The sequence below is a fragment of the Thamnophis sirtalis genome, unplaced genomic scaffold, assembly GCF_051295495.1.
Source record: "Thamnophis sirtalis isolate CommonGarterSnake01/CBP01778 unplaced genomic scaffold, rThaSir2_p1.2 scaffold_4, whole genome shotgun sequence".
NCBI classification, from domain to species: Eukaryota; Metazoa; Chordata; class Lepidosauria; order Squamata; family Natricidae; genus Thamnophis; species Thamnophis sirtalis.
This window is the reverse complement of record NW_028261384.1, coordinates 52642206-52660214: the sequence shown is the minus strand read 5'-3', so window position 1 is coordinate 52660214 and position 18009 is coordinate 52642206. Positions and strand designations below refer to the sequence as shown.

Sequence of the window (18009 nt, the reverse complement as noted above, 5' to 3'; positions counted from 1 at the left end):
AATGCATAATTTTTGCATAATTCAGCAAGATAATTGGGCTGAAGTGTTACCACATGCTGAGGTGGCATATAACAACTCTGTGCACAGCAGTACCAGCTTCTGTAAATATGTTTTATTTTCATTTTCATTTTCATTTCATACAGTCACATATATACTGTGCATAACCGGGGCCATATAACATTGAGCAATAAACACAGCCATCCTTGTCAACAATACTCCCCAAAATACAAACCCAATATACCACTTCAACCCTCCATACACCCTTTCTTTCACCCCCCTCCAACTTTCCTTTCTCCCCTACAACATTCCCCTCTACCCTACTTCCCCTCCCCCTCTATCACTCCTCTCTCCCAATACACTCCCTCCCTTCCATCTCACCCTCCCTCCGATCCTCTCTCCCACCCTCTCTACCCCTCTTTCTTCTTTCCTTCTGCTCCTCCCTTCGGTGTATTTCTACTATCTATCAATATATTCAGCTTCCTATTTTTACACTAGAATTAAAAAAGCAACAGTATACAAGTGCAATCATGTTACTTTAAAATCTAGCACATACTATATTTCCCCCTCCCACCCTCCCCCCTAGGACCCCACCTCCCTTCTCCCCCCCCCGACTTCCCAGAGCCCGTACACGGTATAGCTTTTTATCAAACACAGTCTAAAGTATATTAAAACCAAGAAAATTAAAAAAAGAAAAAAAGTCAGTAAAGTCTCTACGTTGAACTCAGCTTCTTGCCGTTACACAAACTTTAAGCAGTTTACATTATTCCTAATCTTAGTTGTTTGATTACCTGCAGGATTTCCCCAGAGGTTATTTGTTGGTTCAACTTTTGCCTGTACTCTTCTCTAACCAGGGGTATTATCTCTTTATCTAAGTATCTGTCTATATCTAAACCCTTAATTTTATCCCCTTTGTACAATTCTGTAAAAAAAATTCCCGGAATGCCTTTTAAATCTCCTCCTATTAAAACACCTCCTTCCCTCTATAACACAATTTGGATACATTTCAAATTTTTCTTTTAATTTCCTCTTCCAATTCTTTTCGTTTTTCTCCTCGTTTATGTCTATGTATTTTGTTTATATTCATCAGTACTCCTCTCATATATGCTTTACTTGCATCCCCTACAAATTCCATGAATGTACCCTTATTCGTATTCAGAACAAAGTATTCAGATAGCAATTTTTTACAATCATTAATATACTTTTCATATCTAAATAAACTCTCATTCGACCTCCAAGACCTTCTTGCTTGCACTACCCTTCCCAATTCCGTCCAGACTGGGTTATGGTCCGAAAGGACCCTCGCCGCAATCTTTGTCTTCTTCACCCTAGAAAATAAATCATTAGTGATTTGTAAAAAATCAATCCTTGAAAGGGATTGATGTCCATCAGAAAAAAGGGTGAAGTCATATGCCTCTGTGTTTCTTTCTCGCCAAACATTTCTCAATTCGAAGTCGTCCATCAAGTCTTTTTCCCTTCTAGAATTAGGTCTAATGCGATATATCTTCCAAAGGGATCTGCTTCAATTAGTTCAGCCTTAATGTCTTTTCTTAAGTATACAACTATACCATTTTTCTTTTCCGTAGCAGAGGTCACAAAATATTGACCAAGTTCGGGGTTGAACAAATATTTTGATCAGTTGATTTGATATGAATTTCTTGCAGGCAAATTATACCGTTCTTGAACTGTTTGAGATAGTGAAGTATTTTCTTTCTCTTCTGTAAAGAGTTCAGACCACAACTCCTTAGTCAATGGCCGGTGGTTATTGAGGTTGTTGCAATGTACTTTGTTTTCCCATTCGTCTGGTAGTCATACGGCTAGATCTTTGTTCCCTAACCCCTTGCCCTTCCGGAAGGAGGAAATGGTGCTTTTTGTCTGGTAGTTGTGTGATTTGCTGTTTATCTTGTCCTTCTCGTGGTCTTTCTCCAGATCCAGATGGTTCAGGGTGTCCCACCTTCAGGATCTTGTGATAGAAATCTCGGGCTTCCCATACAGAGTTGAGACGATATTTTTGCTTATCAAATGTAATTATAATACCAAATGGCACATCCCATCTATACTGTATCTGACGGTTTCTGAGTTCTTCCACTAGAAAAGCATAATCTCTCCTGGCTCTTAACATTTGGGGTGGTATTTCTTTCAAGACAATCAAGTCCTGTCCGCCAATTTGAAGCCTGGTATTATAAGACTCTTGTAGTATCATGTTTCTGAACTCTCTTGTAGCAAAGTATATAATTACATCTCGGGGAAGTTGCTTCTGTTTTTCCACCCAAGAGTTAGCGCGATAAATTTTTTCGATCTGCCAGTCAAAATTGGACCCCGGTCTTTCCACCAGATGGTTAAAAGCCTCTGAAAAAATCTGCTTCAAGTTCTCCTGTTTATCTTCGCGCAGCCCCCTGACTCTTAATGCAAGCTCCATCTGTGTGTACTGTATCATAACAATTTGTTTTTCAGCGTTTTCAACTCTTTGTTGCACCACTTCAGTTTTGGAAGTCAAGTTAGTGTTGGCTTCTTCAAGAACCTCTAGCTTATCTTCCATTTCAGAAACATATTCTGTCAATACAGTTACAAGTCCCAGCATATCATCATTTGTTTTGGCAATCTTAGTATCAAGCTTATCATATAAGTCTGCTTTAAGTTTCTTTATCTCCTCTCTGAATTCTCTGAAAGCTTTTGAATTCTGCGCTCTAAATTCTCTAAAGGTTTCAAAAAAAAGTTCTTTCATTAGCAGATCTCCAGTAGGGGGCATAGAGGGTGGAAGCTGCGACTTTGTGTCAAGTGTGTGAGATGTACTCCTAAGAAGAGGTCTCCCCGAATTTAATTTTGATGCCATTATATCTTTTTTTCAAACAATTATTCAAACTCTACTGGCCCGCTGTGTAGCTTACGAGGAAAGAAAGTATTAAGTCCCCCCTTTATTTGTTCTTAGAGGTTTTTCAAAAGGTTTCCGAAAAGAGCATTGTAACAAAGCAGGTTTCAAAAGATTAGCATTGTAACGAAACAGTTCAGCATATTCATCTCTGTTTGGAATGTCTCTATATTAACAAGGAGTCTTTTAAAACTTTTAAAAGTTGATAAGAAAAAAGTCTTATAAGCTCTTCAGAGAAATGAAACTAATTAGTAAGAGATTGCTGGCTGGCTGTTCCTTTGATCTTTTTTATCACTGTTCTTTGCCGGATAGTTAGGAATGTGGCACAATCGCCATTTTAGGAGCTTATTTTTTAAGAAAAAAAAACGCGTGCACGAAGGAAGCTCTTGTAAAAAGAAGCTAGGATTTTTTTTTTTAAAGGCAGATAAGGTTCTCAGGTACGGACTCTGCTTGTATTAATCTCAAATAAATATATCAAAAGTTGTCCTAAGTGGGGGGATCCTTACTTTGCGCCATAATAAATACAGCCGGGGTTTCTGGCACGGAAGTGTGATTCAGCCTTTGGTCGGCCCCCCCTTCCATTCACAGCAAAAATAAAAGCTGCAAACTTCAAAGAAAAGCTCTTACCAGCTGGATCTCTCTCTCACTCTTCTTTGCCTGAAGAATGAGGTATCTACCAGGTATTTAGGCAGATAACGCCACCAGAAACCTGGGGCCAGCTCGTTAAGCTGCCTCCATCAGCAAGGTCCCGCCCCGGAAGCCCACAGCAGTACCAGCTTGACCCCTTTTAGAGTTGTGTTTGGGCAGGACTTTGTACCAATTCCTGAATTGCCTCGGAAAAAAAAGGCAAATTTTGTCCCTCTCCGAGTGGAATGACCAGCTTCACCAAATTTGGCCCATGATCTGCAAGGCACTGGAGGCTGCTCACCAGGCACACAAGAAACAGGCTGACAAAAAGAGCGTGAAGCAAAGGGAGTACAAAATAGGAGAGTGAGTGTTTTTGTCCACCAAGTTTCTACAAATCAACCAGAAATCAAAGAAACTGGGGCCAAAGTATGTCAGTCCTCTCCCTATTGTGAAAATCATTAATCCTGTTTCTGTACGATTGGAGTTACCAAAGCATCTTAAACGGATTTATCTTGTGTTTCATGTAAACCTGTTGAAACCAGAGCACACTTTTTTTCGTGCACCCCTACCTGCACCCCCTGCCCCTCTTCTTGGAAGTGGGATTGGACAGTGGGATGAGGGTTACCAGGGCGAGGGGTTGGTCATATATTGATATGTATGATTTTGCGCACTTTTGCCTCAGATCTTGCTTTGCTTAGCTATCTTTTCATAACCAGTAAAAGTACTCTTAATTCTGCAAATTAGAGTTAAGTGGTTTCTTTCTTGGTTACTGTGGGAAGCCGGCTTCTCAGTCTCAATCATAAGGATATCTTCTAATGCAGTGATGGAGAACCTTTTTCAGTTTGGGTGCCAAAAAGCATGTGCGTGTGCGCTATCACGAGCGTGTGTGATAGCACATCCTCATAATTTAATGCCCCATAATAGGACCCACCTCCATAATTTAATGCCCCCACACACACCATGCCTCCTGCACATGCATGCATGACCACCACCATCTCCTCCTGCCCCATGCATGTACGCATGACTTTCGGAGCCTGGGGGGTGAAAATGACATCCCCTGCCCCCCCAGAGGTCAGAAATGGCTCATTTTCTGACTTCTGGTGGGCCCTGTAGGTCCGTTTTTTGCCTTCCCTATGTTCCAGAGGCTTTCTAGGAGCCTGGGGAGGGAGAAAAACAGCCCAACACGCAAACCAGAAGTTCAGGAATGGACTTCTGGGTTCCCTGTTGGGCTGTTTTTCTCCTTCAGAAGGCTTTCCTGAGGCCTCTGGAGGGCAAAAAACAACCCAATGTGGAAACTGGAAGCCTCCGGAGGGCAAAACACGGCTGAAAATCAAGGCCGAAAATCAGCTGACCATCATGCACATGAGTGTTGGAACTGACAGGGCAAGTGTGTGCCCTCAGAAATGGCTCTGTGTGCCAGCTGTACCACGCATGCCATAGATTCGCCATCACGATTCTAATGCATTCCACAGCATATATCTCTGCAAGAGTCATGTGACTAAGTTGCTAATCAATAAAAGTTTGCAGAACCTGTCTCTGTGACTTGATCTACCATTGAAAGAAAAGAACAAGAGCTGAATATTGGAGTTATATCTTTTAAGAAAACTGAAAATGATAAATTTATTTTTTAATATTATTCTTTGAGATCTTATTCCTTTCATAGTACTTCCCAAAAGTATAGCTAAGCCAGATTTATAAGCTGTTGCTTATTTGTAGGAATTGGTCCTACATCACACTACCAGCATAAATGTTAACAAATAAATGAAAATCAAGTTATTTGTATGTTTGATTAAATCTAACGACTACATTTCAGAAAATTGAAGAGCTTTGTTTAATCTTGTCTATAAAATCAAAACAAAATGTGGAGGAGGATTCAACATCGTGACGATATGGACATGCGATCTCGATGCTCCGAGACCACAGCAGATATTTTTGCCACTGGGTGATCCAATCGGACTTAAACCGTCCTGCAGAGATGGTGATCAGGAAGAATATGTCTTGCTGATCTCAGGGACATCGCAAAGTCCCTGATGGATCCAAGAGAAGTTCTTCAAGCCGGTGACAAAAACATCCAGCCATTAGGCTGATGAAGTCCAACAGAAGGATATGGAAAGAGAAAGTGTTTCCAGCTGGTGAGGAATTTTTGCCGTTTTAAAAGAGACTGCCTATAAAAAACTTAAAGTTAATTTAAATTTGAGAACAGAAGAAACAAGTGCCGGAATTAAGCTTTGAATGGTTTTGGACAGTGAGTTATCTTACTTTTTAAATGCTATCTTCATGGATGGAATTTATGCAAGCCTTTTAAAATGAATGGATTAAGTTTTCTTCTACTTTTTTTCTTTTATTTTTCTTTGTAACCTATGGATTAAAATTCTCCTTCATTACTGTGGATGTTCTTCTAACTCATTCAAGAATCGGACTTTTTTTAAAACTTGAAATACAAAAAAGATACAAAAAGAAACAAAGAAAATTGCAACAATTACACTGCTACTCGGAGGCTGGAAGGTTTGTGTATTGGGAACGAAACACTCTTACCTTTCTCACTGATTATCTTGGCTTGGCACTTCAAGGTCTCACTGCTTGTTTATAGAGAGTGATAAAAAGAAAAGCATACAGATGTCCCTTTGAAGTATATCTTTAACCAGAGAAAAGTGAAAATAAAACATTATTGTGAATTTATGCTTAATTTTGTTAACCTTCTAAGCTAGAGCAGCAGTGTTTGTTAGCTGGATATAATGGCACAATTTCAACAGCAGAAAGAAACTTTAAGTCTGAAAAAGATATTCTTAGAAATACAGAAATTATCAAATACATATGAGAGGATAGAGAAGAAGCTGGAAGACTTAGAGCATCTAACAGCAAAATATAATGAAGAAATTGAGGATGTTTATCAAGTGGAAAAAGTGGTGTATAAAACCCTAAAAATTGAAGAAGAAAATGAATATAAATAAATTAAATTTGCTGATATTTATGGTGCTTGGTTTGTCTCTGAAAATGGAAAAAGTGGAATACTGAAAGAGGAACTAAATGGAAGGGAAATCTACCACAGATGGCAAGATACAGAAGAAGAAAAAACAAAAGAATTTATGGATTTAAACAGAGAAATTTTATTAGCAATATCATTGATAACACTACTGACAATCAAAGATAAGCTGATTAAGGAAACAGAAGAAGCATCACAATTACATGAGAGATTTTATAAGCAAAGCGGTGCTAAGAGGAGTCCATACAAAGTTGATTAAGGAGATGATTAGAGGACTGACACAACAAATGGAAGAAGAGCCGAGGTGGCGCAGTGGTTAGGGTGCAGTACTGCAGGCCACTTCAGCTGACTGTTATCTGCAGTTCAGCGGTTCTAATCTCACCGGCTCAAGGTTGACTCAGCCTTCCATCCTTCCGAGGTGGGTGAAATGAGGACCCAGACTGTGGGGGCGATATGCTGACTCTGTAAACAGCTTAGAGAGGGCTGAAAGTCCTGTGAAGCAGTATATAAATCTAACTGCTATTGCTATAAGATATGACACTATTTTGCTACTGGAAAGATACAGGTTGATAGATGGAAGAGTATAGTTTAAAACTAGTTAAATTTAGTGAAATTTAGTGACAATAGATATAGTCAAATAAATAATTGATAATGTTACTAATGTATACAATGTGTAGTGTTACAATAAGTAATAATTGGATATGAATATTGAATGGTACCCATGAAAGGAAGATTAGAAATCCTTTTGGATTATATATAAAGGTTAATAAAAAAGAACTAAGTTAGATACAGTTAAAGTCTTGATTATCAGGGGGAAAATGTTACGATACATGATATAGTTAAATAAAGGAGGGATAATGATAACAACGTATATATAGATATGGGTACAACATAAGGAAACTGGATGTAAATTGTAAACAGTGATTGGGAAAGGAGGATTAGAAAATTTTGTTATTAAATATTATAGATGTTTAGCTAGAATAGGACATAAAGAGTCAGTGTTAATGGAGGATTTTAGAAATATTAAATGAAATGCCAGTATGTGGTTATGTATTAAATTTTGGTATATTTTATGATGAAGTACGTTTAAACAATTATAGTCAAATAAAAGTGGAGGTATGATGATGGTAACGTATAAATATTTGAGTTAAAATACTTGACTTAATTTGAATTATGTTTGTTGACTGTGGAAGAGATGCACAAAAGTCTTTTTGTAACCAACTGATAGACTTTCTACAGTATGTAAAGAAGGATGTGTTGTGTTTGTTTTGAAAATTAGAAATAAAATAAATTATTAAAAAAATCAAAACAAAATGCCAAGTAGTTTGGTAGAGCTTCCACCTTAATAAATTGTACATAGGTTTGCAATTACACCCAATAAACTTTATAGAGTTTAGAAGAAAGGGTCAAATGTCTGAATTTTTATGTAAAGATTTTAATAACTGCATTGTCTCCTTTGAATATATTGTAAGATATAGTCAGGAATCTCTTATTGTCAAAGCTATGGATTTGCCTAGGCAGGGATATCCACAAGGGAGGTTAGTTAACATGATGGCCATAATGCATATAATCATTTATATGCATTGATCATATAACACATATAAAAAAAAGCCAGTGTTTTAATTGTGTGGTCTCAGCTTTCATCTTGATATTTTTACTCCTGCTTATTGGGCATGAGGCCTAAATTCCATCATTATAAAAGTTTTCCCAGCTAAGTGCCTCAGGGTACATTGGCTTCCAGTACATTACTTTTGCAGGCTAAGAAATGAAATCATGACATACCGTAATTGTGGATGCTAGCTGGGGAAGCTAGCATGCTGGCTGAGGAGTTTTGAAAGCTGAAGTCCCCACTCTTAGGTTTGCAAAGTTTGAAAAACACTGCACTAGACCATTGTACAAGAATGCAGAGTTGCTGCTGGCAACTCCACACAGCGGAGATTTAGTAAGTAGAATTTGTCTCCAGGACAATCACTTCATAAAAGGATTTATTTGTGGAAATCTTAAGCTTTTAATAATAGTCCTTTTTGAAATCCAGTATATATCAACCACTTCAATAAAAGCATGGTGTAAAAGAATCTGCAAGGTGCTTTCACAATCTGTTGCAAGGCACTCGGCATGAGATTGCCTTTAAAGAAATCTTAACTCAGCTCTGAAAGAAAATTAACCATAACTGCATTTACATACTGTTGTTTTTAATCATTTAGTCATGTCTGACTCTTGGTGACCTTATAGGCAATTGCTCTCTATGCTATCCTATTAAGCACAGCTTCTTTCAATTGTTGTATGTTCAACTTTGCATCCGATTTGATGTTATCAAGGCAGTACATAAACCTATATTCTATTCTTGTTGTCACTCTCTTTTCGTGCCCTCCATATTTTCTTGTACCACTTTCAATATTTAAATTCTAAGTACATCAAAGGAAGGCCCAGGATAGAAATTATCTTTTTTCTATGTTTAGGATAGCCTTTTGAATATAATTGATATATGTTAAGCTGTATCTTTAGAAGTGCTTTTGCACTGTTCTCTCTGAAGAACATGCTCCTCCAGGTGAGAAACAGATAAAGTTGGACTTTAGGAAGAGAATGCAGTTATAGCTAGTCCTCAACCATTCATTCACAGGCTGTTCGGGTTATGATTATTCAGAAATCAATTTCTGAAGTTACAGTCATTGCAGTACCCTCCCTCCCCATATGATAAAAATTCAGGTACTTGGCAGCCTGACTGCAGGGCAGTGAAAATGGCTAGGTTGAGGTAGTTTGGAGGGACTGCTGGAATGGCCGACACCAAGTGATGTGTGATCAAATGTATGGGAGTAGCCAGTGCACAAGGGAGATAATTGTTCGCTGTGAGATGAGAATTGAAAAAATATAATTTACTTCTACTTTAGGCATTTGATAAAATACACCAGAACCTATTACTTGATAAGATAGAAAAATGGGGGTTGGACAGCATCAGCACTAGATGGATTCGTAACTGGCTGACCAGCCACACTCAACATGTAGTCCTCAATGGAACTGCATCAACATGGAGGGAACTATGCAATGCAGTGCCCCAAGGCTCTGTTTTAGTTCCAGCACTCTTCAACATCTTCATCAATGTCTTGGATGAGGAACTCACAAATTTGCAGATGACACCAAGCTGTCAAGAATAGCCAGGACTCCAAAAGATAGGCGTAAAATACAGAAGGATCTTGACTGACTTAAACATTGGGAGCTATCTAACAAAATGATATTCAATGGTAAAAAAGTAAGGTTCTACATTTAGTCAAGAAAAACCAAGTCAAGGGTATAGCATAGGTGGTACCTGGCTCGGTAGTAGTAATTGTGAGAAACATCTTGGGGTCCTAGTGAACAATTACTTAAATATGAGCCAGCAGCATGGTGCAGCTGTCAGAAAAGCCAACACAGTTCTAGGATGCATTAACAGAGTGATAGAATCAAGATCACATGAAGTGTTAATACCACTTTATAATGCCTTAGTAAGGCCACACTTGGAATACTTCCTCCAATTTGGTCGTCATGATGTAGAAAAGATGTTGAGACTCTAGAAAGAGTACAGAGAAGAGTAATAAAGATGTGATTGGGGACTGGAAGCTAAAACATATAAAGAACAGTTGCTGGTATCGGATGTCTAGTTTAATGAAAAGAAGGACTAAGTATTGCAATATCTCAGGGGCTGCCACAAAGAAGAGCGAGTCAAGCTATTCACCAAGGCACCTGAAGGCAGGACAAGAAGCAATAGATGGAAAATAATCAAAGGGAGAAGCAACCTACAAGTAAGGAGAACTTTCCTGACAGTTATAACAATTAATCAGTGGAACAACTTGCCTCCATAAGTTGTGAATGCTCCAATACCAAAAGTTTTAAAGAAGAGATTGAACAACCATTTGTCTGAAATCGTAGAGAGCAGTGATGGCGAACCTTTTTTGTCTCCCCTGCCAAAAGTGGGGGGAGCGCAGGGGGGGTCATGTACGGGCATGCCATACCCATAATGCTATGCGTGCAACACCCCCCCTGCACGTGCATGCACGCCCGACCAGCAATACCACACACACGCACACACACACACACTCTTTTGGCATGGTTTTTTCACTCTCCACTGGCTCCAGAGACTTTCTAGGACAAACCGAAAGTTTGGGAATTGTAACTTCTGGTTTGTCAGTAGGTCCATTTTTCACCCTCCGGAGCCTTCAGGAGTCTTCAGGAGGCTTTTCTGAAGGCTTCGGAGGGCAAAAATCAGCCCTACGAGCAAACTGGAAGGCTCCGGAGGGCGAAAAACAGCCCTACAACTAAACCAGAAGTTTGTTCCTTAATTTCTGGTTTGTGCCTCCGAAGGGTGAAAAATGGCCTCAAAAGGTGGTTAGCTGTGCCCTAACAAATGGCTCCTTGTGCCACCTGTGGCACGTGTGCCATAGGTTCGCCATCAGGGGTATAGGGTTTCCTGCCTAAGCAGGGAGTTGGAAGATCTCCAAGGCCCCTTCCATGTCTATCATTCTAGTCTATTCTAGTCCAGTCAAGTCCAGTCCATTCTTATCTGTACTAAAATCAGAGATCCATGTCTGATTTCTAAGTAATCCATGAAAAACATATTTTCCATTTTGCAGTTTTTCTATTTCTTTAAGTGTTATTCAGGCATTGATATCCAAATATGATCAGGGAATTTACAAATATTTCTGTCTTTTTGTATTCTTCATCATATTGAATTGAATTGAATTGAATTTTATTAGGTTTCTATGCCGCCCAATCCTGAAGGACTCCGGGCGGCTTACAGAATAAAAATAAATTAAAAGAACTTAAAAACAATAGGACACACAAAGTTAAAAAAGAACGCAACAAACACCAATCAGAAGGCCTGCCAGAAAAGCCAGGTTTTAATGGCTTTGCGAAAGGACATGAGAGTGGGGATGGCCCGGATCTCTGGGGGCAGCTCATTCCATATGGCCGGAGCGGCAACAGAGAAGGCCCTACTCCTAGGTGCAGCCAGCCAGCATTGTCCTGCTGAAGGCACCCGGAGAAGGCCCATCCTGTGTGATCTTATTGGTCTAAGGGAGGTATGTGGCAGGAGACGGTCTTGTAGGTACCCAGGTCCTAGGCCATGTAGGGCTTTAAAGGTAATAACCAGCACCCTGAATCGTGTTTGGAGACCAATGGGCAGCCAGTGCAGCTTGCGGAGGATAGGTGTGACATGGGTGTACCTTGGCACACCCAGTATCGCTTGCGCAGCTGCATTCTGGACTAGTTGCAGTCTCCGAACACTTTTCAGGGGCAGCCCCAAGTAGAGCGCGTTACAGTAATCCAGTCTTGAGATGACGAGGGCATGAGTGACTGTCTGAAGTGCCTCCCGGTCCAAATAGGGCTGCAACTGGTGCATCAGGCGAACCTGGGCAAAGGCCCCACTGGTCACAGCCGACAGATGGTGTTCCAAGGTCAGCTGCGGGTCCAGGAGGACCCCCAAATTGCGAACCCTCTCTGAGGGGGCAAGTTTTTTCCCCACAGGATTAAGGATGGACTAGATGGACTGTCCTTAGGGGGCAACATCCACAGCCATTCGGTCTTGTCAGGATTGAGTGCGAGTTTGTTCACTCCCATCTAGACCCTAACAGCTTCCAGGCACTGGCACATCACTTCCACCGCTTCACTGAGTTGGCACGGGGCGGACAGATACAGCTGAGTATCGTCCGCATACTGGTGGTATTTAATCCTGTGCCGGTGGATGATCTTGCCCAGTGGCTTCATGTAGATGTTAAATAGGAGGGGGGACAGGACCGACCCCTGTGGCACCCCATAGTTGAGGGGCCTAGGAGACGACCTCTGTCCTCCGACCAACACCAACTGTGACCTGTTGGAGAGGTAAGAGGAGAACCACCGCAAAACGGTGCCTCCCACTCCCACCTCTTCCAGCCGTCGCAGAAGGATACCATGGTCGATGGTATCGAAGGCCGCTGAGAGGTCAAGGAGCATAAGGTCAGAGGAATGGCCTCTGTCCCTGACCCTCCAGAGATCATCGGTCAGTGCAACCAAAGATGTTTCAGTGGAGTAACCAGGCCTGAAACCGGACTGAAAAGGGTCTAGATAATCTGCTTCATCCAAGGTCCATCGGAGTTGGAGGGCCACCACCTTCTCAACAACCTTCCCTAAAAAAGGGAGGTTGGAGACTGGACGATAGTTTTTAAAAATAGCTAGGTCCAGAGAAGGCTTCTTGAGGAGGGGTCTCACCACCGCCTCCTTAAGAGAACATGGAAAGGATCCCTCCATCAAGGAGGTGTTCGTAATTCTCTGGAGCCAGCCTCGTGTCACTTCCCTGATGGTTGAGACCAGCCAGGAGGGACACAGATCCAGTAAACAGGTGGAGGCACTCATTGCTCCCATGGCCTTGTCCACTTCATCAGGGATGACAAGCTGGAACTCATTCCAGAAAGTCTGAACAAGATCCTCCCTCGGCAACTCAGCTGGTTCTGTCCAAATGGAGTCCAGGTCTGTCCGAATCTGAGCGATTTTGTCCAACAGAAACTGAGCAAACTCCTCAGCTCAACCCTGCAAGGCATCACCTATTTCCCCCCCATTCAGGAGGGAACAGGTTATCCTAAACAGGACGGCCAGGCGCAATTCTGCGGATGCAATAAGAGTGGGAAAATGCGCACATTTTGCCGTCCGTATCACCACGAGATAAGTCCTAATAAAGGTTCTTAGCAGTGTTTGGTCAGATTCGGAGTTACTAGCCCTCCAGCATCGCTCTAGGCGTCTCTTTTGGTGCTTCGTCTCCCAGAATTCCTCAGTAAACCAAGGAGCCCTCCTGGATCCACTGCTGTGGAGAGGCCGCATAGGCGCAATCCGATTCAGGGCCCCAGTCGCCGCTGTGTTCCAGGCGGCGACCAGGGACTCTGCCAGACTGTGGGCAAGAGAGTCAGGTATCTCCCCAAGCTCCTTCTGAAATCCCAACAGGTCCAACAGGTGTCTGGGGCGGAATCACCTAATCGGTTCCACCTCCTTGTGGTGGGGGAGTAGCTTCCAAAAATCAAGCCTCAACAGGTAGTGATCCAACCATGACAAGGGCGAGATGTCTATAGACATCTCATGCTGTACTTACATATTGTAGCCCCTTTTTTCAACTTGTGTCTCTTTATGATGTCTGTGGAGCCTCTAAAGGGCTAGATGAAATAAAGCAAACTAAATGTGAATTCCACAAAACAAAAGTAGTGTTTTGGAAAAGAAAAATCTGGCTCCAGTGGAATTTCTGGATAGAATCACCTTGCCTCTGAAAGAGCTGGGATGTAGTTTAGAGTTCTTCTGGATTTGCAGGTGCCAGATAAGAGAACTTGACAAGGATAACTTCTGTCCATCTGGGGCCGGTGTGCAATTAGTGGCACTCCTTGCATCATTGATTCTTGTACACATCACCTCAAAGTAATACAGTTGGAAAATTGTCTACTGGAGAAGTCTGTAGAGATTCTGTCAGGTCATGGTTGTCTCAAAGGTGCTTTTTCAGGAAACACCTGGACTTACTTGTTTTTTCTTTGAAGATGTTTCGCTTCTCATCCAAAAAGCTTCTTCAGCTCTGACAGGATAGTGGGGAATGGAAGGATTTAAAGTCCTGGCAGATAGCTGGTTATTTGCATCCTTTTAAGAGGGTCATTGAAGCACTTGGAGATTTATCTATGTCTGAGAACACAGATAAACCTCTGAGAACAGAAAAACATCTGAGAACACAGATAAACCTCTAAGTGTTTCAACAATCTTCTAAAATGATGTAAATGACCAGCTGTCTGCAAGGAGTATGAATGGCAAAGGTATGGCAGTTTTCTTCTCTGTCTAAACATTTTACATGTCATTGGATATTTCTGTGGGTTTGGTTTTACTCATGTGTAAAGCTCTGCATATTTGTCTTCTTTGGAAAATAAGATCTCCCTTTCTTATTTCACAGGCCCATAAAGTTTGGTGCAGAATAAGGCTGAAGAAATCTCCTCTGACTGGTTACTGCTTCTTGCTTGCATTATCTGTGCTTGCTTTTACAAGCTTCTGTCCTACATCCCTGAACAAGTACAAAGATTTGAATTTCCAGTATTTGCCTAGAGAGATGCTTCATATGAAACCTGACCTTTCTAAGCATCTGCAGATAAATGTCACTGTCCCTCATGTACAACAGCAACAGCATTTCAGCTTAGGCAAATGGACTCAGGCACAGGGAAGACAACCCCTTTCAAACCCGTGTCCAGTTTGCAAACAGAAAAGCCTGCCACATAGACAGGGTGAATTAAGTCATAAAGGTTTTAACAAAAGAAAAAAAATCCCTGCCCAAATTAAAAACCATAACATTGCAGCAGAAAATGACGTTGACCTTGGCAGAAGATTCCAACATGAAGAGTATCCTTCCAGGTCTAATGGGGAAAAAAGCAGCTTTGATAGGACTTTGACTCTAAAAGATGTTGGAAGAGACCTGAGTTTCCCACTGCACCCAAGCAAGAAGGAAATAAATTGGAAAGGACAAAGGCAATTAGCCCCCTTTCTACTTCCTTTACAAAATGGAAAGCCTGGAGCCTTTTTATTTCTTAAGGACAGTCCTCTAAGCAAGGTCACTGTATTACAGAAGCAATGTAAGCCACGTGGGCAGGCAGCTAGTGCTGCCCACCAATCCCTAGGTTTACTCAAAATTCTTATCTCAGATAAACACTCTGTCCAGATCACAATGAACACTCAACAACAGAGGGATAATACTCATTTACATAATCTTCAGAGATCTTATCTTTGGACTACAGATCCAGAAAAGCTGAAAAAATCAGAACAATGCAAAAACCTATGGTACAATGGTTTTAATTTGAAAGAGGGGAACAGGCCGAGGTTTGCCGAGGCAAACCTTCCATGGTTCACTCTGGATGATGTGGAGAAGATGAAACTTCTGGTCAATGGTACAGTGATAAAGAAGGACCGAATTCTTGGCCATGGGCAAATAATTAGAGTCGCTCTATCATATAATCAAGATGCCCTTTTTCATGACTCCCAAAGTTTGTGTTTGAATGGGCTATGTGGCTTAATCAAAAGGTCCACTGATCTCTATGAAGTTCTTGCATTCCATTTGGACAGAATTTTGGGGCTGCGCCGGAGCTTACCTGTAGTGGCCAGGAGATTTTGCAGCCACTTGCTACCCTACAAGTACACCAATGGTGTTACTAGGCCCATTGTATGGTGGGCACCAGATATACAGCACTTGAATGATTCTAATAATGATCAGAACTCATTTACTATAAGATGGTTGCAGTACCAGGACTTGTTGCAACAGCGGTGTGGCATGGAAGATTCCAGAACATCACTTGGGAAAAGTCCTTGTTTGACTGTCCTACATTCTGAATGGGCTAAATTGGCACTCTTTGATTTTCTTCTGCAGGTAGACTGGTGGTAGATCAATATTTTGGATAGGAGCCAAGTTACAACACAATACAAAACTTTGCAATTTATGACAAAATGTCATCAAATCTGATTATATACAAAGGATACTCTATCAAGTTCACAATAGGAACGGGTTCACACTAGTTTTCAATTCCAAATGGTAATTGATTGTAATTAATTGAGGAATGGTTTTGACATAATATAATATATTAGAGGTTTGGGATACATTTTTCAGTTTATAATAATTTAAAGCAGTGGTTCTCAACCTTCCCAATGCCACAACCCTTTAATACAGTTCCTCATGTTGTGGTGACCCCCAACCATAAAATTGGTGTCTCAGTTCCTAAGACCATCAAAAATATGTGTTTTCCAATGGTCTTAGACGACCCCTGAGAAAGAGTCGTTCGACCCCCAAAGAGGTCCCAACCCACAGGTTGAGAACCACTGATTTAAAGAGTATAATAATTAACTGGTAAATAAATATGCAATGAATATGTGCTATAGTAATTTCAGTTGACTCATCATAATAGTAGAATTCCATGTTTCAGAGTTCAGAGTTTGGAAATAATCTCTCTGATTTTACATTCAGGGGTTATCCAATTGTGGAAATTTGTCCTTTGATAAGCAACTTGATGTGTCTTTTCACGTTATTTGGTAGTTTCAATCAACACAGCAGAAACACATGCTGGAGATCTATCGGTGACTAATTCCAACTTAGGACACAATAAAATCCAGAGTTCTTAAATAGCTTGCAGAAGATGGTTTTATACATTCCATATTAAAGCAGTAGAAACCTTGTTTCCAATCTCCTTAGTTCACAGAATTATTATGATGGTAGAAGTGTACTAAATGAATAAATAACCTTCCCCCAGTATTTTTGAAAACCCTAGGCATCCCCCCCTTGTTTTGACGTTCATGAATATGCATATGACAAATTTACTTGTTTTCTCACAAAGTATGCCATTATTTGTGCTAAGTTGTTATTAAATGGATAAATAGAAATTGTAAAGCATAAGGATACCTTGCATTTTAGTAGAATTAGTAATAGAAAGATTTTTATTCTGTATTTTGATCACATTAATATTTAGGATGCCTTATAAAAGTTCTTAAAGATATCAGAATACAAATATAAAATTCAAAAAGCATGCAGAACCAAATAGAAAATAACGAAATAGAAGATTTTTTTTCTTTTATTAAAAATGCATTTCATCTGTTCTTGGCCCTTGGTTAAAAATTTAAAATCCAAATTTAATTTGTATAGTGTTCATTAATTTATCTTTAAAATAGAATTTTAGTTATTGCTTGTTGCTAATTGTTATAATTTCTATTATGAATACAGAAAAACTGAATGCAAGCTAATGCTTTTCTCAAATGTTCACCCATCCATCCAACTGTGTGACAATGTAAGCTGTAATGCTTCAAGAACCATTTACACTCTGGCATAATGAATGGCTTTCAGCATATTAAGCATGAAATATTTGTTGAAGTTGAAGAAACCATCTTGATTTTTTTTTTACTCCTGTATGGATGTCCCTGATTAGATTGATGGTGGAGAAAATTGTAAAAGCAATTTGCTTTAATCTAAGAAATTTTCAGAAGGCCAGTTTAACACAGGCCTATTTAGCATCATTGTTACTTTTCTATAGGATCATTTTCTTGCAAAAAATCAAGTATAGAGCATCAGTAAAAGCAATATGGCCATAGGCAATAGCTGCAGTACCCAATGTGATTAAGAGCTGGGAAAGTAGCAGCTATAAAGATTCTATCTGCTAATGTGCTGAATCCTATATTGCATCATTTACATTATCCTGAAAATGAATTTGTCCCACCTGGGAAAGTGATAGTTCTTAGATCAGATGTAAGCTTTTTTATTTCTTATGCTATCCTGGGAAAAGGCTGTACTTGATGGATTGTAGAAATTAAACAGGCAAGTGTCCTGGGCTCTCAAATCTTGCAAGTCGTGATGCTTTTTCTATGATAGAGAAGCTTTTTAAGGACAGAAACTGGTTAGCAGAGATTTATAGAGGCTTCTTCAAGCAGATAGTCTTATAAGAATTCTACTGAGACCAGCTCACATTTTTACTCCTAAATGTTACTGAATAAATTATTATGTGTTCACAACAATGTGAAGTCACAGCTGCCAGTTCTTTAG

At 40.3% G+C, this 18009-nt stretch overlaps 1 protein-coding gene across 1 annotated transcript in view; it reads left to right on the top strand.

The window, feature by feature from the left end:
• Window positions 1–18009, top strand: part of GASK1A (golgi associated kinase 1A) — a 49810-nt gene that overhangs the window by 17501 nt on the left and 14300 nt on the right. Inside the window, exon 2 of the mRNA XM_014062063.2 lies at window positions 14398–15855. Coding sequence (XP_013917538.2) covers window positions 14398–15855 — 1458 coding nt within the window. The remainder of the gene's footprint in view (window positions 1–14397; window positions 15856–18009) is intronic.